Genomic DNA, 25903 nt, shown 5'->3' with positions numbered 1-25903 from the left:
GTAAAACCCTAGTAATTGCTGTTTTGTCTACAACTGCCAGTGCAATCCTTTAGAAAACAAAAAGGGAACTTTCTTTTGCATCACATATGTTATATAGTTATATAAACACCAGTGCCAAGTTTTCGTACAACAAGTAATTGTTGAGTATTACTAATTGCTTAATTACTGCAGTGATGAGTGCTATAGACAAAACTAAAGATAGATATATAAAAACTGAATTAGAAAAGTAGCATAAACATGAGACACAATTGCACTCTGCTATTCATCAATATGTAGATAGGAAAAAAGACTTTTTATTATGTAACGTTTAGACAGCTGGTACTGTAAATGAATCATCTCTAAAGTAAAAATGAGGTTACCGTAGATGACCACAAACCCATATAAGTTGTGTAGAATATGACTATAACAAAAAGTAGTTAAAATGTCCTCTGCTTTCAAGTCATGATGGTTGTCATTTGATTAAATAAGAGTGCATTCCGTTTGATGTCTTGTCTTTATTATTCACGGGCACATCTGTGTATATGTCTTATCTTTGTATGAAGTGCTGCTGGCAACCAAGTATTCATACAGGTTCCTATTTGCACACCTGCAACACACATGTAGTTTGTGTGTTTTGTGCAGTTTTAATCATTCCTCTTAATTGTGGTACATTCACCAGATTGGGGGAAAACATCATTCAGGTACAAAAAGAAACTGCTTAGTGTTTGAAGGAATTTGATAATTTTGCTGTGGTTCCTAGCTTGGCAGGTGGTAATAATGCCTATGCCAGCACTGTCAAAATATGAAAATTAAAGTGACGATGGGTTTTAATGAAATCCATTTGACAAATATAATTAAGGTGTTTTAATATGAAGCCCTGTAATAAAGACTACCGGTGGACTCCCTGAGGTCCTGACTAATTGTGTAGATTGCTTTTAAGCTTTGAATAGTTTTATTGGATAATGAACTGTTAAGAAGTGTTAGATCTTTCTTAAGCAGAATTTGGTTTGAAAAAGAAGAGGAGAGACAGGCCTGAGGTGTGGCATTTTAAACATAATTAGAAGAAAGATTTAAGTTAACATCTTTGATCTTGCTGTCAGTTTTTGATTAGAGCTGTAAATGCTTTAATCAAGTGTAGTGTAGTCATTATATTTCTAACTGTTTTTAAACTGTGAAATTACTGAGACACTGACATCAGTTTAACACATTTTGAAAATTTGCAGCAAAGTTGTGTTTGTAAACTGGGTGTTTATATTAAAATGTCAGGCTGCAGTGATTTACCAATTTAATGATAATTGCATAATTATAATATTTTGTGGTGAACAAACAGTTTGGTAATTTTTTCTAAGATGAAGTGTAATGTGTTGTAGTTGATGAGAACACGCTACTTATTTTTTGTTTTAAAATCTTACCATTTTTTCAACTGAAAACATATTCCAAATTAGAATTTATTGTATTGGATATATGTAGACCATAAAATACATTTCACTCTGTCATTATGTCCTCTATATTTCGCTAGAAAAATATGTATATCTGTAGATATATTTAGAAAATGGTGCTGAAGACTTAAATAGCCAAAATGGCAATAATAATCTCTGGGCATTTTACCATCTTCAGTGGATTTAATATATTTGTAACTAACTTGATTGTTCCCAGTTGGAGGCAGTGTGTTCCCCTGCTTTGAGTCTAGGAGTTGGAGTCAGCCATCCTGGGTTCTGTACCTGGTTCAGACATTGTCTCATTGTGGGCTTGATCATTTTGAGGTGCTGAGCATGAACGAAAATCAGTGTACTCCACGCCTTGCCAGGTCAGGTTGTGTTTCTCTAAGTAGCCACACAATGCAGCAAAACAAAATGTATCAACCTCAAAGGAATATAACTATTTATATGGTTTGATATTATAAAGCATATATATGAGGAACAACCAGAACAATTATTGACGACACTGGATCACTAGAATCTACTGCCAGCCAGGCATGCAATCGTCATACCACTCCATCACTGTTAGAGTACAACCAACAAAATAACAACCTCCTTCCTCATTCTGACCCATTCTGAGTGTGCATGGGGAAAAGAGGACTTTTATTGCGTGTCCTGGAAGTTAACAGATATGAATTCTGGTGGACCAGGAGAATGGGAGATGTGTTTTTAGTCTACTTGAGCATCCCTCACAGAGAATGGCCTGCTGGCAGTTCTTTCTCTTTTATTTAATGGCAGCTCCAGCTCAATTGCCTCTGCTGATTGTAACTGAAGAGATGTGGGACAAAGAGAGAGGCTGTCTCTCAAATAACCCTTACCCAAAACGATTTTAGGGCTTCAAAAGGGAAACCCAACACCTTGAATTGCCACCGGGAGCCTGCACGCAGCCAGTGCAGCTCAACAATCATGAGCGATACATCTGTAGACTGAAACTGCTGATTAATAAGCAGGCTGCTCCAATAAGCAGGACAAGCTGGAACTTCTAAATGGAGCCAAAGTGTAGCCCCAACTACAGCTCATCTAATCTTGAGATAACAAAGGTCTGGATAAGCATTCCCAGCTAGCATCAGAAGAAAGCAGTCACACTTGTCTTATTAGACACCTATTGAAAAAAAGCACCGTTTAAAACAGCTGCCACATGAGCATGTAGCAGCAATGTGGATCTGACAAGATCCCTAAGGGTATGACTACACAGCTCAGGTAGACATACAAACACTCACTCTGCTTGAGTTTAGCACATTACAAATACAGTGTGGTTGTAGTACAGAACCTCAGATGGTGGCTCAGGCTAGCTGCTGGAGTATAGTCCCACCCAACCGCACCACAGCCAAACTACTATTTTTAAATCCATGAGCTGGAGCAAAGCTAATGGGTGTGTTTACACCAAAGCTGGGAATCACACTTTGCACTGCTGTGTAGACATACTCTAAAATGCAAATCTTAGCAACAGCAGGTGCCAAAAATCAATTAGCAAAGGGCTGATAGAACTCTAGCCGCACAGCTCTTAGACCCCATGTGAAGGGCTTAAGATGTTGTTCCTAAAATTTGATTCTACTCTGAAAAGTGGCATTATGGAGGAGTCTATATTTGCATCTCAGAACAATATTTGCATCTCAGTTTTCCAGAACAAATGTTAACAGTAAAAGGAGATTCTGTCCTCCCTTATGGCCACTCAGTAAAAGATTTAAGGATGGCAATTTTACAACAGAAAAGCTTCAAAAACAGACTCCAACGAGAAACTGCTGAGTTTGAATTAATATGCAAACTAGATACCATGAACTTGGGTTTGAATAGAGACTGGGAGTGGCTGGGTCATTACACATATTGAATCTATTTTCCTGTGTTAAGTATGGTCACACCTTCTTGTCAACTGTCTAAATGGGCCATCTTGGTTATCACTACAAAAGCTTTTTTTCTCCTGCTGATAATAGCTCATCTTAATTATTTAGCCTCTTACAGTTTGTATGGCAACTTTCACCTTCTCCGTATGTGTGTATGTATATATATATATATATATCTATATCTTCTTACCATATGTTCCATTCGATGCATCCGATGAAGTGGGCTGTAGCCCACGAAAGCTTATGCTCTAATAAATTTGTTAGTCGCTAAGGTGCCACAAGTACTCCTGTCCACAGATATGTTACTCCTATTGAACTCACTAATAGTATTTGCTTATTTACAGACTAATTATTTTTCAACTAGTTGTACTACATCACTGATTTAATTATACATTTCTATTTATCTTTGATATCTTTGGCCCCTATTACCATAGTATCTGAGTGCCTCCCAATTTTTTAATGTATTTATCCTCACAACACCCCTGTGAGGTAGGGCAGAACTTTTATCTCCATTTCACAGATGGGAAACTGAGGAAAGAGAGGCTTAGTGACTCACCCAAGGTCACACTGGAAATCTATGGAAGAGCAGAGAATAGAACCTACATCTCCACAGTCCTGTTGTAGCAGCCTAATTCCTGGACCATCTATCATCTGTAATCCTAATCCTTCCATTTGCAAATGGCGGCGTCACATTTTCAGACACAGGGCGCTGATGGATGGAAGGGACATCCTTCTGATTTCTGAGCAAAAGCCACTCTCATGGGTAAAATGGCATGTATTAGACATCACAGATTTTTTCCAGTTGTAAAATACATGCTGAATACACTAACATTATGTTGAAGTTTTAAAAAATTGCCACCTTCTTGAAGTTATAAAAAAATTGCCTCTTACATTTTCACATGGAGCTGAAGGTTTATGAATAATTTTGAAGTCATTTTGCCTCCACTTTTAAAAGATTTTTCTTTCTGGTAAAAATCTCTTTTACTCAGCAGTCTTAAAAAAAAATACAAACAAAAAAAACACACACCTCAGTACTTTGAGACTCAAACTTTGCATGCAGTTTGTATATATGGCATTTTGTTTTCAAGAAAGAGTTTAGTGGGTATGGGGAAGTGGGGAATCTATTGAAAGGAATAGCTAATAAACATTTCCTCAGCCTTGCTAACATATGCCGTTGTGTTAGCGTTTTGCCATGTTGGTAATTTATACCTATTAAACCTTTGTTTTGTCTATTACTGATTCCCGGGCTTTTGTTTGCACTTATTGTCAGTAACAAGCATTTCATTTTTATATGGGGGAAAATGGTCTCAGTTACTTCTACTGTACTCAAAAAGGAGAATGGGATTTGCAAATGATAAATGGGGAAGTTGACTAGCTAACTAATAAAGATTTGTCTTAATCAAGTATGATTTGTCAGAACAGGAGCGCACGGGGGTCAGGGCACATGCAATGAATAATACAGCATTCACAGGAGAAAAGGACCAGGCAAAAGGCCTCATAAATATGCTGTGATTACGCGCCGCTAATTCGTATTCAAAGAGTGAGTTCACTGAAGCTAGCTCCTAGGTTGCTGAGCTATTCACTTGCCTTGTGGTCTCTCCAATGTATAAGAAAAGTTTTTGTTTAATTTTCTTTTTTATCACATGTAGTTTTTAGCATGGCTTTATTTTTGCACAGAATAAATATCAACAGTTTTTGGTTTGAAACATAATTTACAATAATAATTTACAATGTGATTAATTAATAATCCTTTTGTTTTGTTTTGTTCAAAAGTCCAGCATCTTATTTTTCATTTAAATATGAATGTGGGTGCAGCAAGAAATATATTCTCCTTTCACATTCAATATGTATTGCTGAGGAGTGTAAGTCCAGTGAAAAAAGCTCTCTTTACCTATGGAAGTAGTAAAGATCAAACATGCAGAGAATGCTTGCTTGTGTTCCCAGCATTCCTGACTTTCTAATAAGGCTCTAGATTCAGATTACGCAGGATAAATCTTTAATATATCAGTATGAGTCTTTTAATATAACGGTATGAGGGTAAATCTGAATAAACCTAAATATCTTGATACTTGATTTTGGATTTGTTTTTTAAGAGCTCTTTTTGCTTCAAGGAGCCATTTATGGGTCTGAAATAACATAAGATATAGTCTTCGCTTGACTTTTCCTCTGTCCAGAAATAGAAACACTAGGAAAAGACCAGTTCTTATTATTTGAGCCTCATAAATGGTTCCTTTAATAGTTAAAAAAGCACACAATGAATATCAATGCAGACAAAGTATCTGAAACTCAAATATTTGTGGGCCATGTTGTTTTCACTTAGCATTGTTTGTATGTTGCGTATTTGGATATGCATTAAAAATCTCTCTCCCATGCCTTAACTTTAAAATGTGTCTTGTCTTTCTAAGATGCTTCTGCCTTTTTAATAGGGTAACTGACTTTGATTTCTGCTTGCCGGTGGGCCTACTGGGCCTAACCTATTTTGCATTAAATTTTATGTGCCTTGAGTTGTGTTTATTACATTGAAGATAACTGAGCTGCAGAGGTTGAGTCAGCCTTATGATTTTCAGAGCCTCAAGCTGCCAGATGCAGGAATTGGCATATGAGTTGCCTGGCCTCCAGTCACACCTGTTTTAAGTCTTTGCAGGCTGCAATACTCAGGGTCCAAAATAATTGCTTGCATTGCCTGTTACTTCATATAAAGTTGTTGAATAAAGGAACGTGGAGTTTGAATTTACCAGTTTGAATTCAACCCAGGTGAGACGTAGCCAGAATTCATTGTCATCTCATGGCTGCTTGCATGGGTGAAATTAGAGGATAGTCTAGAGGATAGGTGTCCTCGGCACAGACTAAATGTGATCAGAATTGTGACTATTTTGCCACCTTTGAGGCAGTCTGAGCGGAGAAATCAAGAATTGAATGAACTGCTCTTTCACCCCAAGAGGTAGTGCAGTCTGGAAGGTACCTTAATAGAGCAGCATGCACTGCCTGAACTGTACCTGTTGTCTGGATAAAGAGAGGACGACAGAGTTTCTAACATGGTTAGGCCAGTCCCTTCCACTAAGAATAATAGAAAGGAAAAATAAGTGAGAAAAAAAATATTGTGACTTGATTCCAACTTCACTTAAGTTAGAGATTGTAAATGGGGTAGCAGGATATTTATTTGTCTTATTGCACTGAGCAAGGTACTTTTCTGAACAGTTGCTCCAAGAGGGGAGGAGAACATTTGAAAGGAAGATTTTGGAGCAGATGAATATTACTGAACTAGCATATAGCCAGAACAACGGCTGGACTTCAGTATAGGTAAGCCCAGAGTCGAATCAAAGCCTGCCACCTCCTGTGAACGATGCCGTGAGGATGTTAGCAAGCGAGCTAAGATAGATGTGTGATGGAAGTAGACAGAAAAAATTATCAGTTAGTGAGAAATGTGTACTTTTTATGTCAGTAGATTGATGTATGTTAGAATTTTAGAAAAGGTAAGAAGCCCTAGAAAAAGAAGAGGCTACTAGAGGTGAAGTTACCAGGCCTGTGTCATGTCATCTCTCTTCCTCCTCCCTTCTCATCCGCCATTTTCTATTACTTCTCATTCAGATGTTTACCCACTCCCGAAAGAGTGAGCGGGAGGAGAGGAAGCATTGGTTTTAAACTGCTACTGTTCACTCCTAAAGGTATTGATGTTGTCTGGCCTCTTTCTCATGTACCTTTTCTTCCATATTTCCATATTCTCCGTTGTAGAAAGCAGTAAGTCTGAATTTTTTGTTTCCCTGATCTCGAGATCAAAATACCTTGTTTTTTGCTGTTGACCAATAAAGTGGATTTTATGAACTTTCATCTTAATTCATGGTACCGTTTTTATTTTAAAGAGGTTTGCATTTTTAAGGTGGATTGGGAATTGGGTTGGGACTTTTTTTTATTTTTGTTTTGCTTTCACAGCGAGACCATCCAGGCAGCTTCTTTTACCCTGTCTTGTAACTGAAATCATGAAAGCACAAAACATTGTGGTTGTCCTTTTCATACCTTAGCAAAGGTGATATTAAGTATCCTTTTTAAGATATACTCTAACCGGTGCCCTGTTGTGTATATAATAACAATTGGACTTCTGTTTTTTCCTGTATGTACCCATCAGCATCCCATTTACTGCAGATACTTAGTCATTTGAATAGCATAACTTTCTCATTTCACTATGCTGCATTCTTTTAATGTTTTACAAATATTCTCTCTATTGACTTATAACCATTACCTGTAATCCTTGATTTATCAATAATAATCTGTTTGTCATCTAATGACCTAAAGATCAAAATGACTCTGTCTCTAATTGTTATCTCTTCTAATGAAATATATCTCATTAGAGATATATATAAATATATATTAATGAAATATATATTTCACTAGAAGATATATAGATATATATAAACTGCAAACTTGTACATTTATAAGGACTTCTACTTATGTAACCATACTTAAAGATGTCAGCACTTTTTTTTATTAACTTTCTGCTATCCGGTACCTTTTCACTTAACCCTGAACTCTTTTGCCTCCTACAGTATATTTTCCAAGTCTGTAAAATTGCTTGCTGTCACCTCTGAAACACTGCTCACATATAATATTTTGTAGCATGACTTTTTGCAGAAATTCTTATTGATGTTTTCGTATCCTGTAATTCCCTCCCTTTAATACTCCCAAAGTCCAAATTCTCCCAATTTTAACATGACCAAAATGTGACAACCATACCATAACAGGGTTGCTGCCACTTGAGCAGTCCCTCATGGCAAGAATTCCCTTTGCAGCAACCTCCCTCTGTTCTACCTCTTCAGGGCCCCTTGCAGGTCCCGCACAGCCTTTCTTATTAGTCCAACCACCCTCCATTTGAGTCTGGTTTAATGCCCAAAACCATTCCAAACAGTCCATTACTACAATTCAGAGGTTCAACTTATCTCTGGCTCTTCTGGCATCCACATGGAGTTCTTCGCTGCTCTACCCAGGGTCACTTCTTATAGCTGTGTCCCCTAGAATTGAACTCTCTGGCTTCCTTCTCTTTTCAGTGTCTCCCCTTTTTCTGAGGGAATGCATTCTATATACTGCCCTGTTCCAGAGAAAACTTCTCCTGATCAGCTGAAAGAAGAAGGGAGCTCTGATCCTGTACCCTTTAAAGGAATGGTTCATGGGGTTTTGCCTCCATCCAACTGCTAATTCCCAGAGATTGCTTCCTCTTTTCTGCTACAGAGCCATTTCCTGAGCCTTTGTGGATTCCAAACCTCTGAAACAAATTCTTCTGGACCTTCTGCTCTTAAAGGACCAGTATTCCCCATTTTGCAGACCTTGAAAGAAAATGCCCCCAGACTCAAAGATCTTAACTGGGTTTCTGCCATTTCAGTAGCCCCTATAAATACATCCCTATTTCAGGTTTCAGAGTAGCAGCCGTGTTAGTCTGTATTCGCAAGAAGAAAAGGAGTACTTGTGGCACCTTAGCGACTAACAAATTTAGAAAGCTTATGCTCAGATAAATTTGTTAGTCTCTAAGGTGCCACAAGTACTCCTTTTCTTTATCCCTATTTCAGGATCTTTCACGGATTTGATACATGCTTCTTTTTAAGTCCTGATTCCAGAAATCATCTGTATTTAAGAAGGCCACTTAAGCATGTGCTTAGGTGCTTTCCTGAAATGGGGCCTTAGACTTCCCCACCCTACTATCTCTTCCCTCTTCCTCTCCACCATAGGTGGCAGCTTTTATACTTCTCTGCCCTAACCATCTGATCAGCTTTTTTAATTCTTTAACATTATCTTTACATCCCACTCTGTGGTCAGTCTGTCTCCCTCTCTCACCTCTGTTTGTATGTCTAGTAAGTCTGTGTATTTGTATGTAGAACACAAATGTAAAGTCTTATTGAACAAGCCATCTAGCATTCTCCCCATAATTTGGTCACGCCTATCATCAGCCCTTTTATCACATCAAGACGTGTGCTGCGTTTTACTGATAAGTGCAGGAATATACCACACACAGGGGTGACATTTTGATATGAAAGATACTGTGTAAAACATACATTGTCTTTTATATTATAAATCTCCATTTTAGTAAAGTTGGAAATAGCTGATTTAAGAGGTTATTTCTATATAAGTTGCATCCTTGGAAAATACGTACAAGTCATATGTATGCACAGCTCTCTTTCTCATGCACACACCCACAAAACTGCAATAACTGATGTCCTATCCAGCTTGTTTTGTTCTTTTTAATGCTGATGTAATATCATGCATCAGGCACATCACACAATTTTTCCTTGCTTGTTTTCTTTGGTTTCAAACCACTTAAGCATTTATTTACCTTACAGGCTAGACTGATTTTGAAAGAGCCTCTCTAATCACTCAAGTCAATAATACACATTTTTAAAGAATGACTAATGTATTTACCCAAGAGACCAGTATAGCTGTGAATGAGCCTTTCCAGTCTGTTGGATAAATAAATATGCATTTTATAAATTCCATGGAACGATTCTTGGTTTTTCTTTATGCATGAAAAAGAAAATAGACTCCAGCAGAAAAAAAAGTATTAAACCTGTGATGTAGATTCGCTGTTAAAGGGATGCTTTCAAATATCCGTGTATGTTTTTTCATTTTTATTTTTTTGCTTTTCATTCTCTCAATATCCTGTTAGACCCTTGTACGTATAAATACTTTTCCTGCAGATTTTTCCTTTCTTTATTTGGTAACTGCTTCCCACCCCTATTTTTGAATGGGGTTGCCATGAACATGACTATTCATTTCACAACTTCAACCATATCCTATCACAGCATCTTTATTTATGCATCTGATCAAGTGCAAAACTTTGGGAAGTGATATCATCTTCTTGCTTGCACAACCTGGCCATATAGAGCTAAACATCATTTGAGAAGGCCACACCAAAAAAGAGTGGTACTGTCAGATTGCTCATTGATGAAGAGATTGGTTTCCCCCACCTGATTTTAACAGCTTCAAGGCAAAATTAAATGTGTGGCCTGGGAAGCCTGATGCTCAATTATGACTTTGTCTTTGTGCGGGATTGTAGTTTATTATTATTATTATTATTCATTATCTCATTCTTAAGCTATGCTGTGATGTGTGTATTGACTGTTCTTGCCTTGTGTCAATTAGAACATGAATGATAGTGGTATAAATGGTTTTTACGCCTTTGCTTCGGGATGTTTTAGCTGTAATTTTTAGAACATAATTTTATGTCACTTTCAGAAACTCACTTGGCCTAGGTTAATTTTAACATTATGATGATTTATTTGCGCTACAGCAACATCTACTGATTGCTTTTGGGTATCCGCGTCCTGGCACTGCCCATGTACGTGTATGCACACCCCTCCCCCCCAAAAAATAGTTTAAGATCTAAAGAGCTTACAGTCTTGACATAAGGCTCCATGAATACAGCACATTTACAATATCTGACAACTCTTTGGTTCTAGTCTTGGTCCTAAATGCCTGCATGTGAACCACAACATACTTTATAAAACTGGCCACTTCGTGTAATTACACTTTGTGTAATTTGTGTAGCCTAGTAACTGATTCAACAAGATAAGTAGTCTGAAAGAATCTAAACTGCAATCCTGGATTAAATGAATACATTTGATTTTTAAGATTGGTGAAAGTTTGAACTGGCAGGAAAACATCAGGGACATGAGGAATATAATGTAATATGATAGTAAATATAAGGCAATAATATCAAAGTGGTAAAATGTTCTATTTAAGAGCTTTACTCTGCCGCTTCCCTGCCCATGGAAGTCTTGGAGCAAAGTGAAGAGGTGCCTTATATCATTTACCTGTGTGCATTTCTCTACATTATTGACCTTGCATCTGCAAAAGTCTCACTGATTTTAGTGAACGTCCTGAGAGTGGAAGAGCTGTACTATAGGATGCTTAGATCGGGGTTCAATTTATGATGCTCAAACTGATAGCCAGAATTCTAGCGTCACCTCCGTTAGGTCTCGTGTTTCAACTTATGCTGTTATTTTTGCCCAAAAAGGGCAAAAGATCATCAAATGCAGTGCATATAGAGTAAAACAACTCCTGTAAAATTGATGATCCATCCAGTTATATATCTGTGGAGATTGTTGGAAAGGAAATGCAGCTCTCTCAGTTCTCGGACCCCTGTGCCAGTTTGAACTTCATGGCTGAAGGTTTAATCCCTAAGTATCATATCAACAATTCATTTTGTGATATTCTGGCTGACATGCTCTCCTTCCTTATTTATTGATGTCTTCAGTCATCAGCAATGAAAGGAAAATACACTATTTTGTCAAAGTGATGGTGTATTACCCTCAGTTACAGTTGATGCTGTTGTCATGTTGATGGTTAGAAAATTAAACTAAATCCTTATAAAAAGCTAAGAATGTGAACATACCGCTGATAGGAAGGAAAAGATTTGAACAAATACAGTAACTTTCTTAAGTTGGCATATAAAAATATATAGCTGCATCCTTCAAAGATATTTTTGAGTTTTGTTTGTGAAATACCAGACCATTTTAGCCAATGTGCTTTTTATTTCTTCCTTTGAAAGAAAATCTTCTCCTGACTCTTCTTTTTACTTACACACACACACACTCCAAATTTTGAATAATAAATATTTCCAGCTGACACTAGTTTGCTGGAATTTGGCTGATTGTTTTACTTTACTTTTGAAATAAAATATATTTTTCTTAAAAAATACAGTGAATATATGTATCCTTTTATGTATTCCAAGACTTTAAATGCTTTAACAGTGATTGATAATAAGCACATTATAGTTTCATCCAGAGGGTTATGAGACATACATGCAGATGAGTCTTGAGTCACTTTTCCTACTCTACCATCTGTACAGCTGTGCTCCACCTTACAGCTTTTTAACTCAGTAACCACATATCTTACCACGTTTCACCTTTGGGAGGCATTGTATATACAGCTGAAAGTAAAGAGCTACAAGCCAGCAGGGACAAGATAGCATAATGGGGATGTCAATTTGTGGTCAGATATCTGAGGAAATATTTATCTTACTTGTACTGTACTTGGCAAGGGATCCAGCAATATAGACTGTAATGAATATTTTTGGTCTTTAGCTGACAGAATATATATCACTGTGCACTGAAATTATTATTAAGGGGAGAGAAAAGAATGTCCAGGATTTCTTTGCCTCATATTTAAAAAAAAAAAAAAAGTTTAAGGCAGCTTAAAGTTGGATCATGTCCTGAAAATTTAAAATTGTAAGTATTGCTATGTTAATATATAACTGATTTTTTTTTCTGATTCAGTCTCTTTCTACAATTGTAAGAATCAAATGTCAAGATCTTGCTTATTCATAATTCAGTAACATAGCAATAGCAATATGTTGCTTTTGTTATTTAGAGAAATATGCAGTATACTTCATTTGGGTACTCTTTTTTTGGCACTGGTAGGCTGAGCAGCCTAAAGGAATGTGCATAGAACTGGAAGTCAGAAACTTCTGTTTATGTCAGACTTGCTATGTGGCCTGAGGCAAATTGTATCCATTTCCCCTTCTGTAAAAATGGTGATCATATAATTTACTTTCTTCCCTCAGGGGGATGTAGTGAGGATTAATTAATGTTTGTATAGCACTCTGAAGATGGAAATCTCTTCTATATACGAGGTGGTATTATTTTCTTATACATGCATATCTGTAATAGCTATTTCAGGTTAACATATGAGATTAAAGTTATTTCAAAAGGAAAGTCCTGTCCTTGTTCACAGCCTTCGTGTTATGTCTTGAAGCCTGAATTTTCCCCTAATTTTGCAATTATTTAATCCAGCGTGGGCTATGGAAGCAACCAGCCAAAGTGTAAACAAGAGATGATGCCAACCAATTGATTAATGTGACTGTTATCAGAAATACTAAGAGACCCAGCAGAACACATCTCCAAGCTTGCCAGAAATGCTAGGCCACCAGTGGACCGAAGAAGAACACCAGTTGTGTGAGGAGGAAGGGTTAACACTAAAATAACAGAATTTCATTTTAGTAGCAGGTGGAGTTAGGAGTGCAGGGAGAAAGGCCTTCCACTAATGTCTGTTGTTTCAGAATCTCCATAACTGTGCTGGTATCTCTTAGTAAAAATTTCCTGATATTTCCCAGCAAGGGAAGCAGAAGGGGAGAGACAAAGGTTAAGAACATGTGAGAAGTATGAACTCCCACCCTGAAGAACAAGTATGAAATTCTTCTTGCCAATGTTGTGTAGACCAAAGGTTAACATGAATCCCTATAGCCTAAACTATCTCATTAGATTGTCAATATGACAACTTCTAGTTTGATTGTTACCTCTTCATGTGTATGATATTTAAGACATTTAAAGCTTGTTAGTGATTTTGTCTTTGAATTTAGGTGGAGTGATTAGGCTCTCTTATGTTACAGTGCTGTTTTTCTTTAAATATATTTATTAGAATTTAACCTGGCATGTTGGGGGCTTACAGAGAAAAGCTGTATTTTTCAGGATTTATATTTTGATTTTTTTTAATGCAGAGCAGATTGGACAGGAAATGTTGGAAAACCTGAGCCAAGACAGAGAGAAGATCCAGCGTTCTCGGGAAAGGGTAAGTTTGACTATAAAGAATTGCTGGTCTCGGGTTTTGTGTGCTTTGGGCAAGTTCACTTTGCAAGCAGAAATAATCCAGTACATTGATTAAAGTCTTAAATAAGTCAACTATTATATCATGATATGTAATCACCACCCATCAATACTTATTAAAAAGTAAAAGCCTAATAGGGGCTTGGTCCTGCAAACTCTGAGTAGTACACGTTGTCCCATTAAAGTCAATGGGTCTGCATTTGCAAGGAAGAAATTGGCCCAATCCTGCAATCAGACCTGATCAACGTGTGTCTTGAAATTTTTTCAAGCCCAATTTTTTTTTCTGTTTCTTCCTGTTCCTGCCTGGAGCAAGGTTAAGAAGGAATGAAATTTTCCTAGAAAGCTGACTGGTGAGCCTCCAGTCATACGCCATCCAAAGACCTGTTGTCAGAAATGGAAGACCTCAAATTCCTAGTACTCAGTCCCATTATACGCCTCTTAGTTACTGTTTTCAGGTCTCCATTAGATCCATATAAGAACATATGTCTGTGGCATGAAGTCCACTTGAAGGTTGTGATCTTAGCTCACATCTCTATGTATCCCATTTTCTAAATTGTTGTTGTTAAAAGACCAAAGATGGAGACCATTGTCCCTCAGTGGCCAATACCTTTGCACTGCACATACAGAGGCATCATGTTACAGAGCAGGGAGATAATAAACTATTTCTGTAGAAATCAGGTATGACTGCACCAGACTGGAATGTTGCATTCAGTTCTTAGCCCCTCACTATTGAGAAAATATTGACTAATTGGTTGAATTTACTAAGAGTAAAGTTTAAATGAGTTAGATGTATGGATAGAGATATATAGCTTGGCTAAACATTAAAGATATTATAATAGTTTCCCTCTGTTTGAAAAATGCAAACTCCTTAGATGGCAAGGAATGCATTAATTTAAGACTGATATGGGACATAACTAAAAATATTTGGAATGATCTAAGAAATTAAAGATGTAGGTTTCAGAGTAACAGCCGTGTTAGTCTGTATTCGCAAAAAGAAAAGGAGTACTTGTGGCACCTTAGAGACTAACCAATTTATTTGAGATGTAGGTTGCATATCAGGAAGCATATCCCACAAAGAGATTTACTAGACTCCCAAGGAAATGGTGGAAACCACATTGCAGGAGTCACTTAATTTACCAAGAGTGAACAGGGTTCTGAAGAAAAATGGGTTTCAGGGATTAATACAAAATTATCAGTAAAACTGACAAAATTTTCTAATTCCCACCGTACCACTCAACTCCATCAGTCCCAACACCTTGTTTATTTCCTTTTCCCTGCTTTCTCTTATTATTTAAAATAAACAATTTTTAAAAACTTTTGCACTTGTATAGATTTTCATTTCCTGATTTCAAAGCACCTTCCAAAGGAAAGTACTGTATACCCATTTTGCCAAAGGTCACACAGGAAGTCTGTCAAACCTTAACCACAGGATCATCCTTCCCAATTTCACAGAAAAAGTTAACATAGGTTTTTTTTCCCAGTGTATCCCAAATCTGTAACAGATTATTCAATATATGACCAAGACCTATTATTTGAATGTCCATTTTTATCTTCACTTGCCAGCCATGCTTGAGGTTTTAGGTTTGTACATCAACAGCTAATGACATTGCAATCGGCTAAAACAGAATTCTCTGGCTTGACATAGCTGGGTTTTTTTGTCATCGGTTGTTGCACTCATCGCTGAGCTCATGTATTAGCAGGGAAATGGAGGAAGAGCTATCTTGGAAATATTTTGTTTTAGAATAAGTGTATTTATGATTTGAAAATCTGTATGTTGGGTTTTTTGCCAGTGCAGAATAGAAGAGGTTGTGTTTTTATTGCTCCCTTAGGCTGTTTGCCTATTTGGTCTAACTTTTCTTCTGCTTGTTTTTACCTTAGGAATACCAGGTCCTGACTTTTGCTTGAGAACTTTGTCAAACCTGGATAGTGGCAATCTAAGAATCGCTACCCTGAGCAGTAATTTTACCTTTCAGGTTTGCCAAACTCCTCCAGCAAAAAGAGGGAAGTTAGGAACTCATATTTAAAGGTAAAAAGCCGAAAACTTCTTTTTATCACAAAAGAAAGGAAGGAAAACAACATATTACCCTCCCCCTCTGACCCACTGTGTTTGAGCCTATCATTACACGTAATAAAAGAGCAACAGGAAGGCACACACGTTTGCTTACAGTTCACCTCTGGCATAGATAAAAACTTGGTTTTGTAATGAGCTTTTAAAAAATTGCAGCAGGTATGTTTTTCTGTTGCATGTGTCATACTGGTTTAATCTGGTTTTCCAGAAGTTGAATCAGCTAGACTTTACCTTATGCATCATAAAGCACCCATGACATGGCCTTCCCAGAACAAAGCACACAACCTATCACCTCATGGTTCTTGGTTACAAAGCATTGGGACAAACTCCAGGCTTTTCATCCAAACTGGGGGATGGGAGTGTCAATTATTCCTATCCTTCTACTTTGTTCTTCTTTAGTAGCATTTAATTAAATAATATAACCACAAAATAATTCTGTAAAATATTATAAAAGACATTCATCACTAAAGGCCCTATCTGGCAGACATTTACTACTAAGTGTGGTGAATGCAACTACTCACAGTGGTTAGCATTAAACATGATAGTAAATATTTGCAAGATCAGAAAATGGAAGCTGTTCTTAATGCACTTTATGTACTAGGTATTCAGGTACTAGGTACTGTTGGATGTAACTTATGATGGCGAAAATTCTTCATTATCTGGAGATTCCCGCTTACAGTTGCCCTTTTACTTTTTATGGATTTATAACGCAGAATATGTTCGGTCTCCCAAATCGAAGTCTCTGATAGCAGTAAGGCATTGATTGCCCTACCTGCTGAATCATCAGGCAACCCATTAAATCTGAATTTATAATGAAGTAGTAAATGTTGGATGAAGTGAGGTAAAATTTAGAAAATAAATAAATATATACCTGTCTCCTTCATGAACTCTCCAGACAAATCCCCTCTCTTGTGGTTAACTCTCACTCTGCCACATGAGCCGTGGAGGCATTCCAAGCAGCCTATGGGAGGTGCAAGCTTCTGATATAAAGACTTAAGTAATCTAGAAGTGAGGGTATAAAGATTCCCCATCAACAGTCCCTCAGTTCTATTTTTGCACCTGCTTAAGCAGGTTGTAGAACAGTCCTCTCTCATCAACTTGGAAAAAAAAAAAAAAACCTAACATTTTCTAGTTTTCTTTCACCTTCCCTTTAGATTTCAGTTGCACTGTGTGTCTGTGCATGTGTGTATCTATAGTGTTTTTATTCTCATTCCCCTTCAGAGAAAATTGTTGTAGTTTACAATGCATTTCAAAGAAGGGCTTGCTAGAGTTGTTAGGTTTTGCTGAGCTTTATTCCTGACTTCGCTGTGAGTGCAGAAAAGCTAAATTAGGAGACAGGACTCGATGACTGAGGACGTTTCTTCACATCTGATGTCCGATACTGAAATTTAAGATATGTGCTTTTTACAATGGTAAAATAACCAGGATTAACCAGCAAATTTGTCTGTCTGTGAAGAAGACAGTAGAGCTGTGTAAATAGCTGAGTTTTTGATTCACTGGCAGTTCCAAAAATTGAAGAAAAAAAAATACTAATTTCGGGTCATCCTGAAACCTACATTTTTTGGCATTTTCGGTGAATAGAAAATTGCGAAAAGCAAAAACCGTTTTGGGTCCTACTTGATGTTTTGTTCAACCCATCACCAATGATGTTTTGTTCAACCCAAAACGAAAGGTTTGTTTTGATTTTAGGCATTTTTAACCACTTTCTTAAAAAACCAAAGGAAACCTGGTGCTAGATTCCCAAGGGGACCTAGGCACTGTTCACAAAACCAAGGAGGAGAAGGCCCCCAAGGTAGTGCCCCACTTCTTATATCCAGTAGACCAATGCTTGGGACACTTAGCTGCAATGTGGAAGAACTAGCTCTGAATCCCCTCTCTGAGCACAGACTGGTAAAAATACTTAAATATTTATTAGGCCAGAGAGATAGTGAGAATCACTCTATAGCCTCCCTTTTCTTGAACTGAAAACTGCTTTTAAATCCGGCATTTGCCTAAAATGCCGTGTTTACTATAGAGCTCTGTAACAAGAAAGTTAATTAAGTTCATTTGGATATGTAGTGTTGCTGAGCACTGTTAAACCACTACCTTTTTTTGACCAAAGTGGTGGGCAAAGTTGTTATAATATAATTATAATTAAATATATTTAATCTCATATACACCTATATATAGTAGTTTGCACAATCTGTAAATTGTTTTGGGATCTGTTTCAATTAAAGTTGCTATAAACTGTAAGATTAGTTCCTACTTTCATATTTAAAATAGGTAAAACTTTGCTGTAGAAGCACTATGGAAATATTTTAAGGATATATTTTCCACTGTATCAATCATATGACATTGTTCTGTGATATTGTTTTTGCTTCAGATTGCTTTGTCTGGAGCATCTATGAAAACAACTGACGGAACAGTATGTGAAAAAAACAAGAATAGCTAACCCTTTGGGTATCTCCTCATCCCTTGGTACCCTCATTTAACTCCCAGTAACATTCATAGGACACACACACACAGAGAGAGACACAATGGAAAATATAGATGCTAATCTGAAATGCCTTTTATTCCTCAGATCTTTATTTATAGAGCCTTTCCTTTTTGTTACATCCACTGTTGAATCTTTCACAGATTTCATCTTTATGTAAGGAAAAAAAATCTACACTTAAATTTCAGAGCTTTACTAGAATTGAATGCGAGCTAAAACTGAGGAAGATTAAACCAATGTACAATAGAACTCTGCTGTTTGTACTTAATGGAGGGCATGTGGGTTTTTTAATATAACCCTCTTCTCCGCAGCTTAGAGAAACAGATGCAAACTTGGGAAAGAGCTCCAGGATCCTAACCGGAATGTTGCGAAGGTAAGGACAAGGTAGGGATACCTCTGTCTCTATCGGCTTTATTATTTTTAATTATATCTCAGCATTTGGCTAACTTGCATGGTTTTTTCCTCACAATCCAGTAGAATCTCTTGAAACTAAATATTGATGTTGGCACAAGCATTCACTGAGGAAAAATCAGATGAGAGGGACGTTTTTACCATAGGAGTTTTGCACAAAATATGAAAAAAATTTAGGTTGGCTGTAAAATAGTTTTCCATTGTGTAACGCCGACAGACCCTGGTTGTTGACAGGCGGGATTGAACCTGGGACCGCTGAAGCTTAGCATTTAAGCTTCTACTGCATGAGCTAAAAGCTAGACGGCCCTTAGCCAACGCTGTAGCAGACTCATCAATCTGTAGCTGGGCTAGGTGTCACCAGAGGGGGACAGAGCGCCAAACAAGCATAAGTACAATTGCATCAGAGGTGTGGCCCCTTTCCTGAACCATTTGTCGGTTTTCATCCTATTCTAAAAATAGGCTGTTTAATGGAGATACAGCACCCATTATTTCTGGATATACAGTCAGGTGTTTTAACCTGTTAGTTTAAATTTGATTGTTTTATATTTATAATACAACTTATACTCAGAGCATAATTTAAAATAATTCATTCTAATTTGAACATACTAGAGAGAGACACTTTTAAAAACATTGTGTTTTGAGCATGCTTCTCCTGTGTGGTGTAATATTATGGAAATGTAGCCCTGGGATTTAAAGTGAAGTGTGAAGAAAAAAAATTGCAACATCCTAAAAATCTACCTGGGATTTTAGGGAGGATGAGAAAGATATTCAGTGATTTCCAGCCACCTTGAATTTAAATCAATACCTTTACCAGAAAGCTTGTTTTAGCCAATGGAATCCCTGGACATAGAGTTATCTATTCAGCAAAGCTGTACACTTGTAGCACTGTGCTGTCTGTATTTCTTGACTTATAGTTGGCTCCATAAAGAATAGTCACCCAAATTATAGGTGGCATTGGACATGCTAGGACTGATACTTTTAAGGAATAGGTTATTTATAAAATATTCTGCAAAAAATTGGTATGAGTTGGCCCTTCCTAAGTTGCTCTTCACAACATGCAAGCCTTTTGTAGTGTGTATTTGTTTAAGCCAATTTGCTTTAAAAAAAATTAAAATCCTAAATTTTAGCGAAGTCAGCGATTTATCGCGAGCCTCGGAAAATATTGGCAAAGGAAATTTATAAGTTGTTCTTCAGTGCAAGCTTTATCTCTCCATAAGTCTCCTTCAGAAAATAGCTTTCTTAGTTCCTTCTATACCCAGCTGACAAAGGTTAAGATAACTGCACTTCGCGCCTCCATTTCACAGACTTCTCATATTTCCAACTCTGAACCATAACATACAAAATTCTGTGATTAAGACTAATATGTAAATGACACAACCTAAATTCAAAATCCATGGAGAAACAAAGTGGCAATTGAAAGAGATGCTTCAGTGCTTGTAGACAATATTAAAAAAAAAAAAAACCCATAGCCTCCCCAGGAAGGGCCCTGCGACATGAGCTGTAACGAATATTCTGCATATGTCTCCATTTTGTCAAATCTCATTAAAGGGGCTTCTTGCTTTATGTCAATTGAGCTGTCCAAAAATCATTCATCATTTTTAGTGTAAAAAAAAATCATGCAGTTATTTAAATAATATCATATTAATGTTAAAGTTCAGCTGTCATTTAATAGTATGGCTTAATCAGACATAACATTTAGGAAAAATAGTTTTTTCAGGCTTTACTTGGCTTTCAGGTTGGCAGATTCAAATAAGGATTTATGGGTTTCTAAACCAATGTATTTTTTCCATGTTTATGCTTGATGTACCTCAGCCTGGTTTTTTACAGGACTCTGTAGTCTGTTATTTTCAATAAAATAAAGTATCTGCTCACATTGTGTTTGAATACATTTGCAAGTAATTTGAAGATGCTGGAACAAAAACATATGCTGTAACCTTTGACTTTGTTTTGTGTTTGGGAATCACAGTTTAGAGTCCTAGTTTATAAGTGTTCCATAAACCAAATGAAAAATATGACCTTTGTGAAATATACTCGAGGCTCTGTTTTCTGACAAATGGATTATGTAGTCAAACACTAAAAAGACATGTTTTTCGTATGTCAGAAGGGCAGTGGATTTTCTCTTTCTTTGTTTAAAAGAAAAAAAAAGCCTAACTGAATCACCCATCTGGTTAAAAGGTTAAGGTTTAGGCCAAGCAAATAGGGTATATCTGTGCAATTCATACAGATGAGCATGAAGATTTGCCATTGTGGAGGCAACTGATATAGTGGGGGACGCTCTTAAAATTTCCTCAGGACGTTATTAGCAAACAGGTAGTATCCAGGAGTGATATAATGTTTTATGACTATACTGACAAAACTGTCTAGCAGTATCCCAGCCTCGGCAGCTTCTAAATGTTGTTTAGGCATTGAGGAGCAATCGCAAGAGATGGAAACAGGAAGTCAGCAAAGAACAACGTCAGGTGCAGGTGCAGGAAAATAATTGCCATAGCTTGGCAGTTGGGTCCTAATACTGCTTACTCCACTAAGTACCACACAGACATTCGTTGAATTGCTGGAACCAATCAAGAACAGTGATGGATGGCCATATTTCACAATTATCATATAGAAAAGATCTTGTTAAGTTGAACACTGTAGTTGCTGCTATCGTGTATGAATCCGCTGTTACTCTTTGAAGTTGTATGCCTGCTTTAGTGGTTACAAATGTGCTGTATTGAGTGTAACTGTTCATAGCTGGGAAAAGCCAACCATTCTCTTTTGTGAGCATGGTCAAATATAGTAAGGAATTACATATTTAGGGAGACTTATGAACCTGAATGCAGAATATGCTCCAGACTGATGGTAAATACTTTTCAGCTATATAGAAACCTTTCATTAAAGGCGAGTAAACATTATCCCTATTTTATAGCAGAGGACTGAAATGGACATAGGTTAAGTGACTTTTCATAGCTCACACAATGAATCAAGTGGCAGAATAGGAATCGAAAACCTTATCCCAGTTTGCTGCTCTAACCACTACAGGAAATGGCTGCCTCATATGAATCAGAATTCATTACCTACTGCTAATTTGGCACAAATACCTGCATGTGGGAAGAGAGATCTAGGATAAACGTTTAAAACCTGTCTCTTCATTTAAACTGGAATGTAATCCATTTTCATTTCCAAATATACAGGTATTTTCAATATCCTGAAAAGAACATAGACTGAGACTGCATCTAAAATGGCATATTGTATTCAGGACAGTTCACTATTAGGAAGATATCAGCAAACTGATAGGAATTTGCAAAGATCAATCAAAATGACTATGGGACTATTTAATTATTCATTTTGGTTGTCACTTATCCATAGCTCTCGGCACCACCCAAAATTTAATACAATGATAAATCTAAAATGTTCAATACATAACATTAGGCCAGCAAAATTCCAATTATAGTTTCCAACTAACAGATTCTTACATAAGATAATGCAACTTTTCCAAATCATATAACAAGGCCCCATCTGAATCATCCATCCTTCCGCCTCCACCCCTTCCATGATCTTAGCAGGTCATAGTTTGTTGGACAGATTGAGGGGAAGGTATAAATCCCACCACACATTCTGAGAGCCCTTCATTTTCATAAACATAATTTCCCTGCCTTTCTTTTGTCCATGATCAAGCTCAATAGCCATGAAAAGCTTTAACAAAGATTTAGGATAACCTCTTGGGAGAGTCTCCAAGCCCACACACAGCCTAATGGGAAACAAACATAATCAAACATTAACCAAATAAATATTCCAGGTGTGAATGTCTCAACAGCAGATACTCTTGGCACCAACTCTTCCTCTAAGTTCATTTATTTCAGGAGACGTAGAATCCAAGAACTTTTTTGACATCATCATTATTAAGAAAAGTATCTAGTACCCTCCAAAATGACACATTGTTTTCCCTTGCAGAACATCATGATTTCTGACCCTATGACTCTACCTTCTAATAATTCAGAGTTTCATCTTCTGAGTTGTTATATGAGATGCGCTGGAAAACTCATGAACGTATCTGCCCACATAAACGAACCTTTTTTAAAATATAATTTTAAACGGGATACAGTCATTAGCTCCAGCTGATGGAAATGAGGCAAGAAGTATACAAGTCTCAGGTGATAAATTATCAGAATTTCCAACATCTGTATGAATTGCCACCACTAGTAAAACCATGAATAAGAAGTATTCCATCCCAGTAGTAAAGGTGGTTGCATTTCTTCTTTAAGATTGTTCCCAGCAATATCTGGCTATAACTGCCCAGATCTCCAATAGCCAAACTTTCATCTACCCTTGGAACTCCAAAGTTTTTTAGTCTTATTTTTCAACGTTTCAAAATTTCATTATATTTAATAAGTGCCCTGGAAACCCCCTTGAGAATCTGCACCTCAGTTTGTGAATAAAATGTGCCGTTTATACAAATTGCTTTTGTTCCTGGCAGTTTTCAGATATTTCAATTGTTGCAAAGAGGCCTAGTCTTTATTTATGAGATGAATCCAGCTTTAAGGAAGTTGCCTCCCCCGTCTGACATGTGTGCCCCCTCTACAGAATGATTGGGCTGAATGACTAGAGATAGGGTGACCAGATGTCCTGATTTTATAGGGACAGTCCCGGTTTTGGGGTCTTTTTGTTGTATAGGCTCTTATTCCCCCCCCACCTAGTGTCCCGATTTTTCACACTTGCTGTCTGGTCACCCTAACTGGGGAGCAATGGATCCACCAGGCTCTTTTGCTTACTCTTTTGCTCTTTGAGACTTGAAAAATTAATTATGGTCTTCCTTGGCTGCCTAGCCCACATCACCACTCTCACAAATAGCAAGAGAGACCATTCAAATAGAAACAACTGTGCAAGTAGTTCCTCGTTTACCCACCTTTCCTTGTTTCCATCCCAAAAGTCTTTCACAATCAAACTTTCTTTAGAGCAAGAGCCTTTCTCACTGTCAGTGTGACGCCTGTGTGATTTGATTCTGCAGTAATTCTGATGGAAGCTTTTATGATCTCAAATGCACTGTGATAGTTTAATGTAATATTACGTCTGTCTTTATAACCCTCATTTTCATGCTTTTGGAGAAGTTTTCCTTTCCAGCAGAAATTTTGCATGCTTTGCAGTGGCAATTTTGTTTTTGAAGTTTGAGTAGAATCTGTTTCATCAGTTTTCTAGTGCAGAAAAAAAAAATCCCACTTCAAGGTGCTGTTCTACTCTGAAAAATTATTTGAAATGGTACATTCTTGTGCAAAAGTCTGCTTCCAGTCATGTATCTAGACTCACCTCTGTTACTCCAGTGATTTATGCTTTGATTCAGCACAGCACTTAAGCACATGCTTAACTGTACGCATGTGAGCATTCCCCTTAACTTGAAGTGAAAGTGGGAGCTAGGGAAAGAGTTTTAACACTTGGTCCTTTCCTTGGGCAGCTATGCACTGCCCCATACTCATGGCTTGCTGCAAAGTGACAACCTAGCCTATAGTGTTTATATTAAATGTATGTCATAAAATACACAGGATGTGTAACATGGGCTTTTAATGTTACTGTGAGAACATTACTTTTTTTTCATTTCCTGAATTTCAACATTTGTAATTTAAATGTTACACTAATGTAAATGTTTGTACTGTAATATTAAATTACTCCTTTATGATCATGAAATATGCCGTCTTATACAAATAAAACTGAAAAGCTATGTGGCACAACTTATCACAAGATAGTCCTTGAATAATGAACATATTATTGCCCCGTGTTATGCCAGAACAAATCTGAGAACTAATTACTACTGGTCATTCTAGTCATTTTTCCCCATTTTAACAGGCAGTCTTATTCCTTTGTTGAAGTGATAGGGAAACATCTGGAAATCTTAAATGTAATGTCAGCATAATTCCTAAGGGTAAACATACTTCATTATTACGAATTCCAACCAGAAAACATGTAAACTTTTGAGACTTGTCAAATAAAGGGGTAAAGTTATCCTGAGGATAGAGACGTGTATCAGTAGTACTAAAAAGAAAGAATTTTTAAAAATCAGTGTACTTTTCACTGGGTTTCGTGTTCTTATTTCAGATATGAAATGTTCTCTTATATATTTTTCAAGATGCATTTCTTGTAATTAATGAGCAGTTAACAGCCAGTTTTCAGGTCTTGCCACACTTCCTACAGACAGTATTCTGCATGTGTGGAAATGATAAAAAGCTCTTTGAAAATCATATTCTGCTTTTACTTAGCACAATAAACACTTCCTCTGAGCCCATCCTGGAAGTCAGGGTGCTTTTCTTGCATGGTGCTGTGCAAATTTCATGCCCTTTGATAGCAGTAGGCACTGAAGATTGTCTGTAGTATGCAGGAAATGCTCAGCACCCCTCAGAATCAGGCCATATATGACAATTTCAGCAGTGCAAGCCATGCCCTGAGGGTCAGTGTGTGCCAGAGTGTCCTTTGCAAAACCCCAATTTTTAGAGGTTAGTAATGCAGGGATAAAAATTTAATCTGAGGTTGAAATGAGGCAAACAAGATCTTAAAGAGAAAGGTAATTGATCTTTTCATTTTAATATTTTCAATACACAGGATAGAAAAGGCTATGCATCTCCACCGCTGAAATCTCGTTATGTTTATGCCACGTCTTAGGCCTGTCACTCACTTATTCAGGCAGAAGTGTGGAGATCACATGCTGGACTTCTGTTTTATTTTTCAGTTTATTTTGCAAGACTTTTTCCCTGTGTCCAATTGACCCCCCTGAGCCCATCATGGACAATACTCTCAACAACCTTCTTAGGATAGTTCCCCCTTTTCTATTTTATGGGCAATGGCTTTTGTTCCCTCTTCTCCATTCCCCCTTTTATACCCGCCGGAATTACTATCTCACTTGGTCCATTCCTGTTCTCCCACAGCGCTCCCACCCACCCCCATGAACTTTGTCCATCTGAACAGCTGGAAATGGCATTATCCAAAGCACATTTATGTTTTTTGACAAAGAGCAGGATCTTAATGGATACTACTAGATCATTCTAGACTACATATACCAAGAATAGTTAAATAGGTTAAATAGCATTTGATTCCTCTAGTTGCACTGT

At 37.1% G+C, this 25903-nt stretch overlaps 1 protein-coding gene across 13 annotated transcripts in view; it reads left to right on the top strand.

Moving 5' to 3' along the window:
• The window catches only part of VTI1A (vesicle transport through interaction with t-SNAREs 1A), a 356897-nt gene that overhangs the window by 195552 nt on the left and 135442 nt on the right, over positions 1–25903 (top strand). For 11 of the 13 annotated variants that reach the window (XM_077823160.1, XM_077823155.1, XM_077823151.1 and 8 more), the window contains exons 6-7: positions 13776–13846; positions 18734–18795. In XM_077823160.1, the coding sequence (XP_077679286.1) occupies positions 13776–13846; positions 18734–18795 (133 nt within the window). Of the gene's footprint in view, positions 1–13775; positions 13847–18733; positions 18807–25903 lie in introns of all 13 variants that reach the window. The other 2 variants (XM_077823161.1, XM_077823162.1) reach the window with 1 other exon arrangement.

This window comes from Eretmochelys imbricata, chromosome 7, assembly GCF_965152235.1.
Source record: "Eretmochelys imbricata isolate rEreImb1 chromosome 7, rEreImb1.hap1, whole genome shotgun sequence".
NCBI lineage: Eukaryota > Metazoa > Chordata > Testudines > Cheloniidae > Eretmochelys > Eretmochelys imbricata.
Note: the sequence above shows the minus strand (reverse complement) of the source record. Positions and strands in the feature narration are given on the sequence as shown.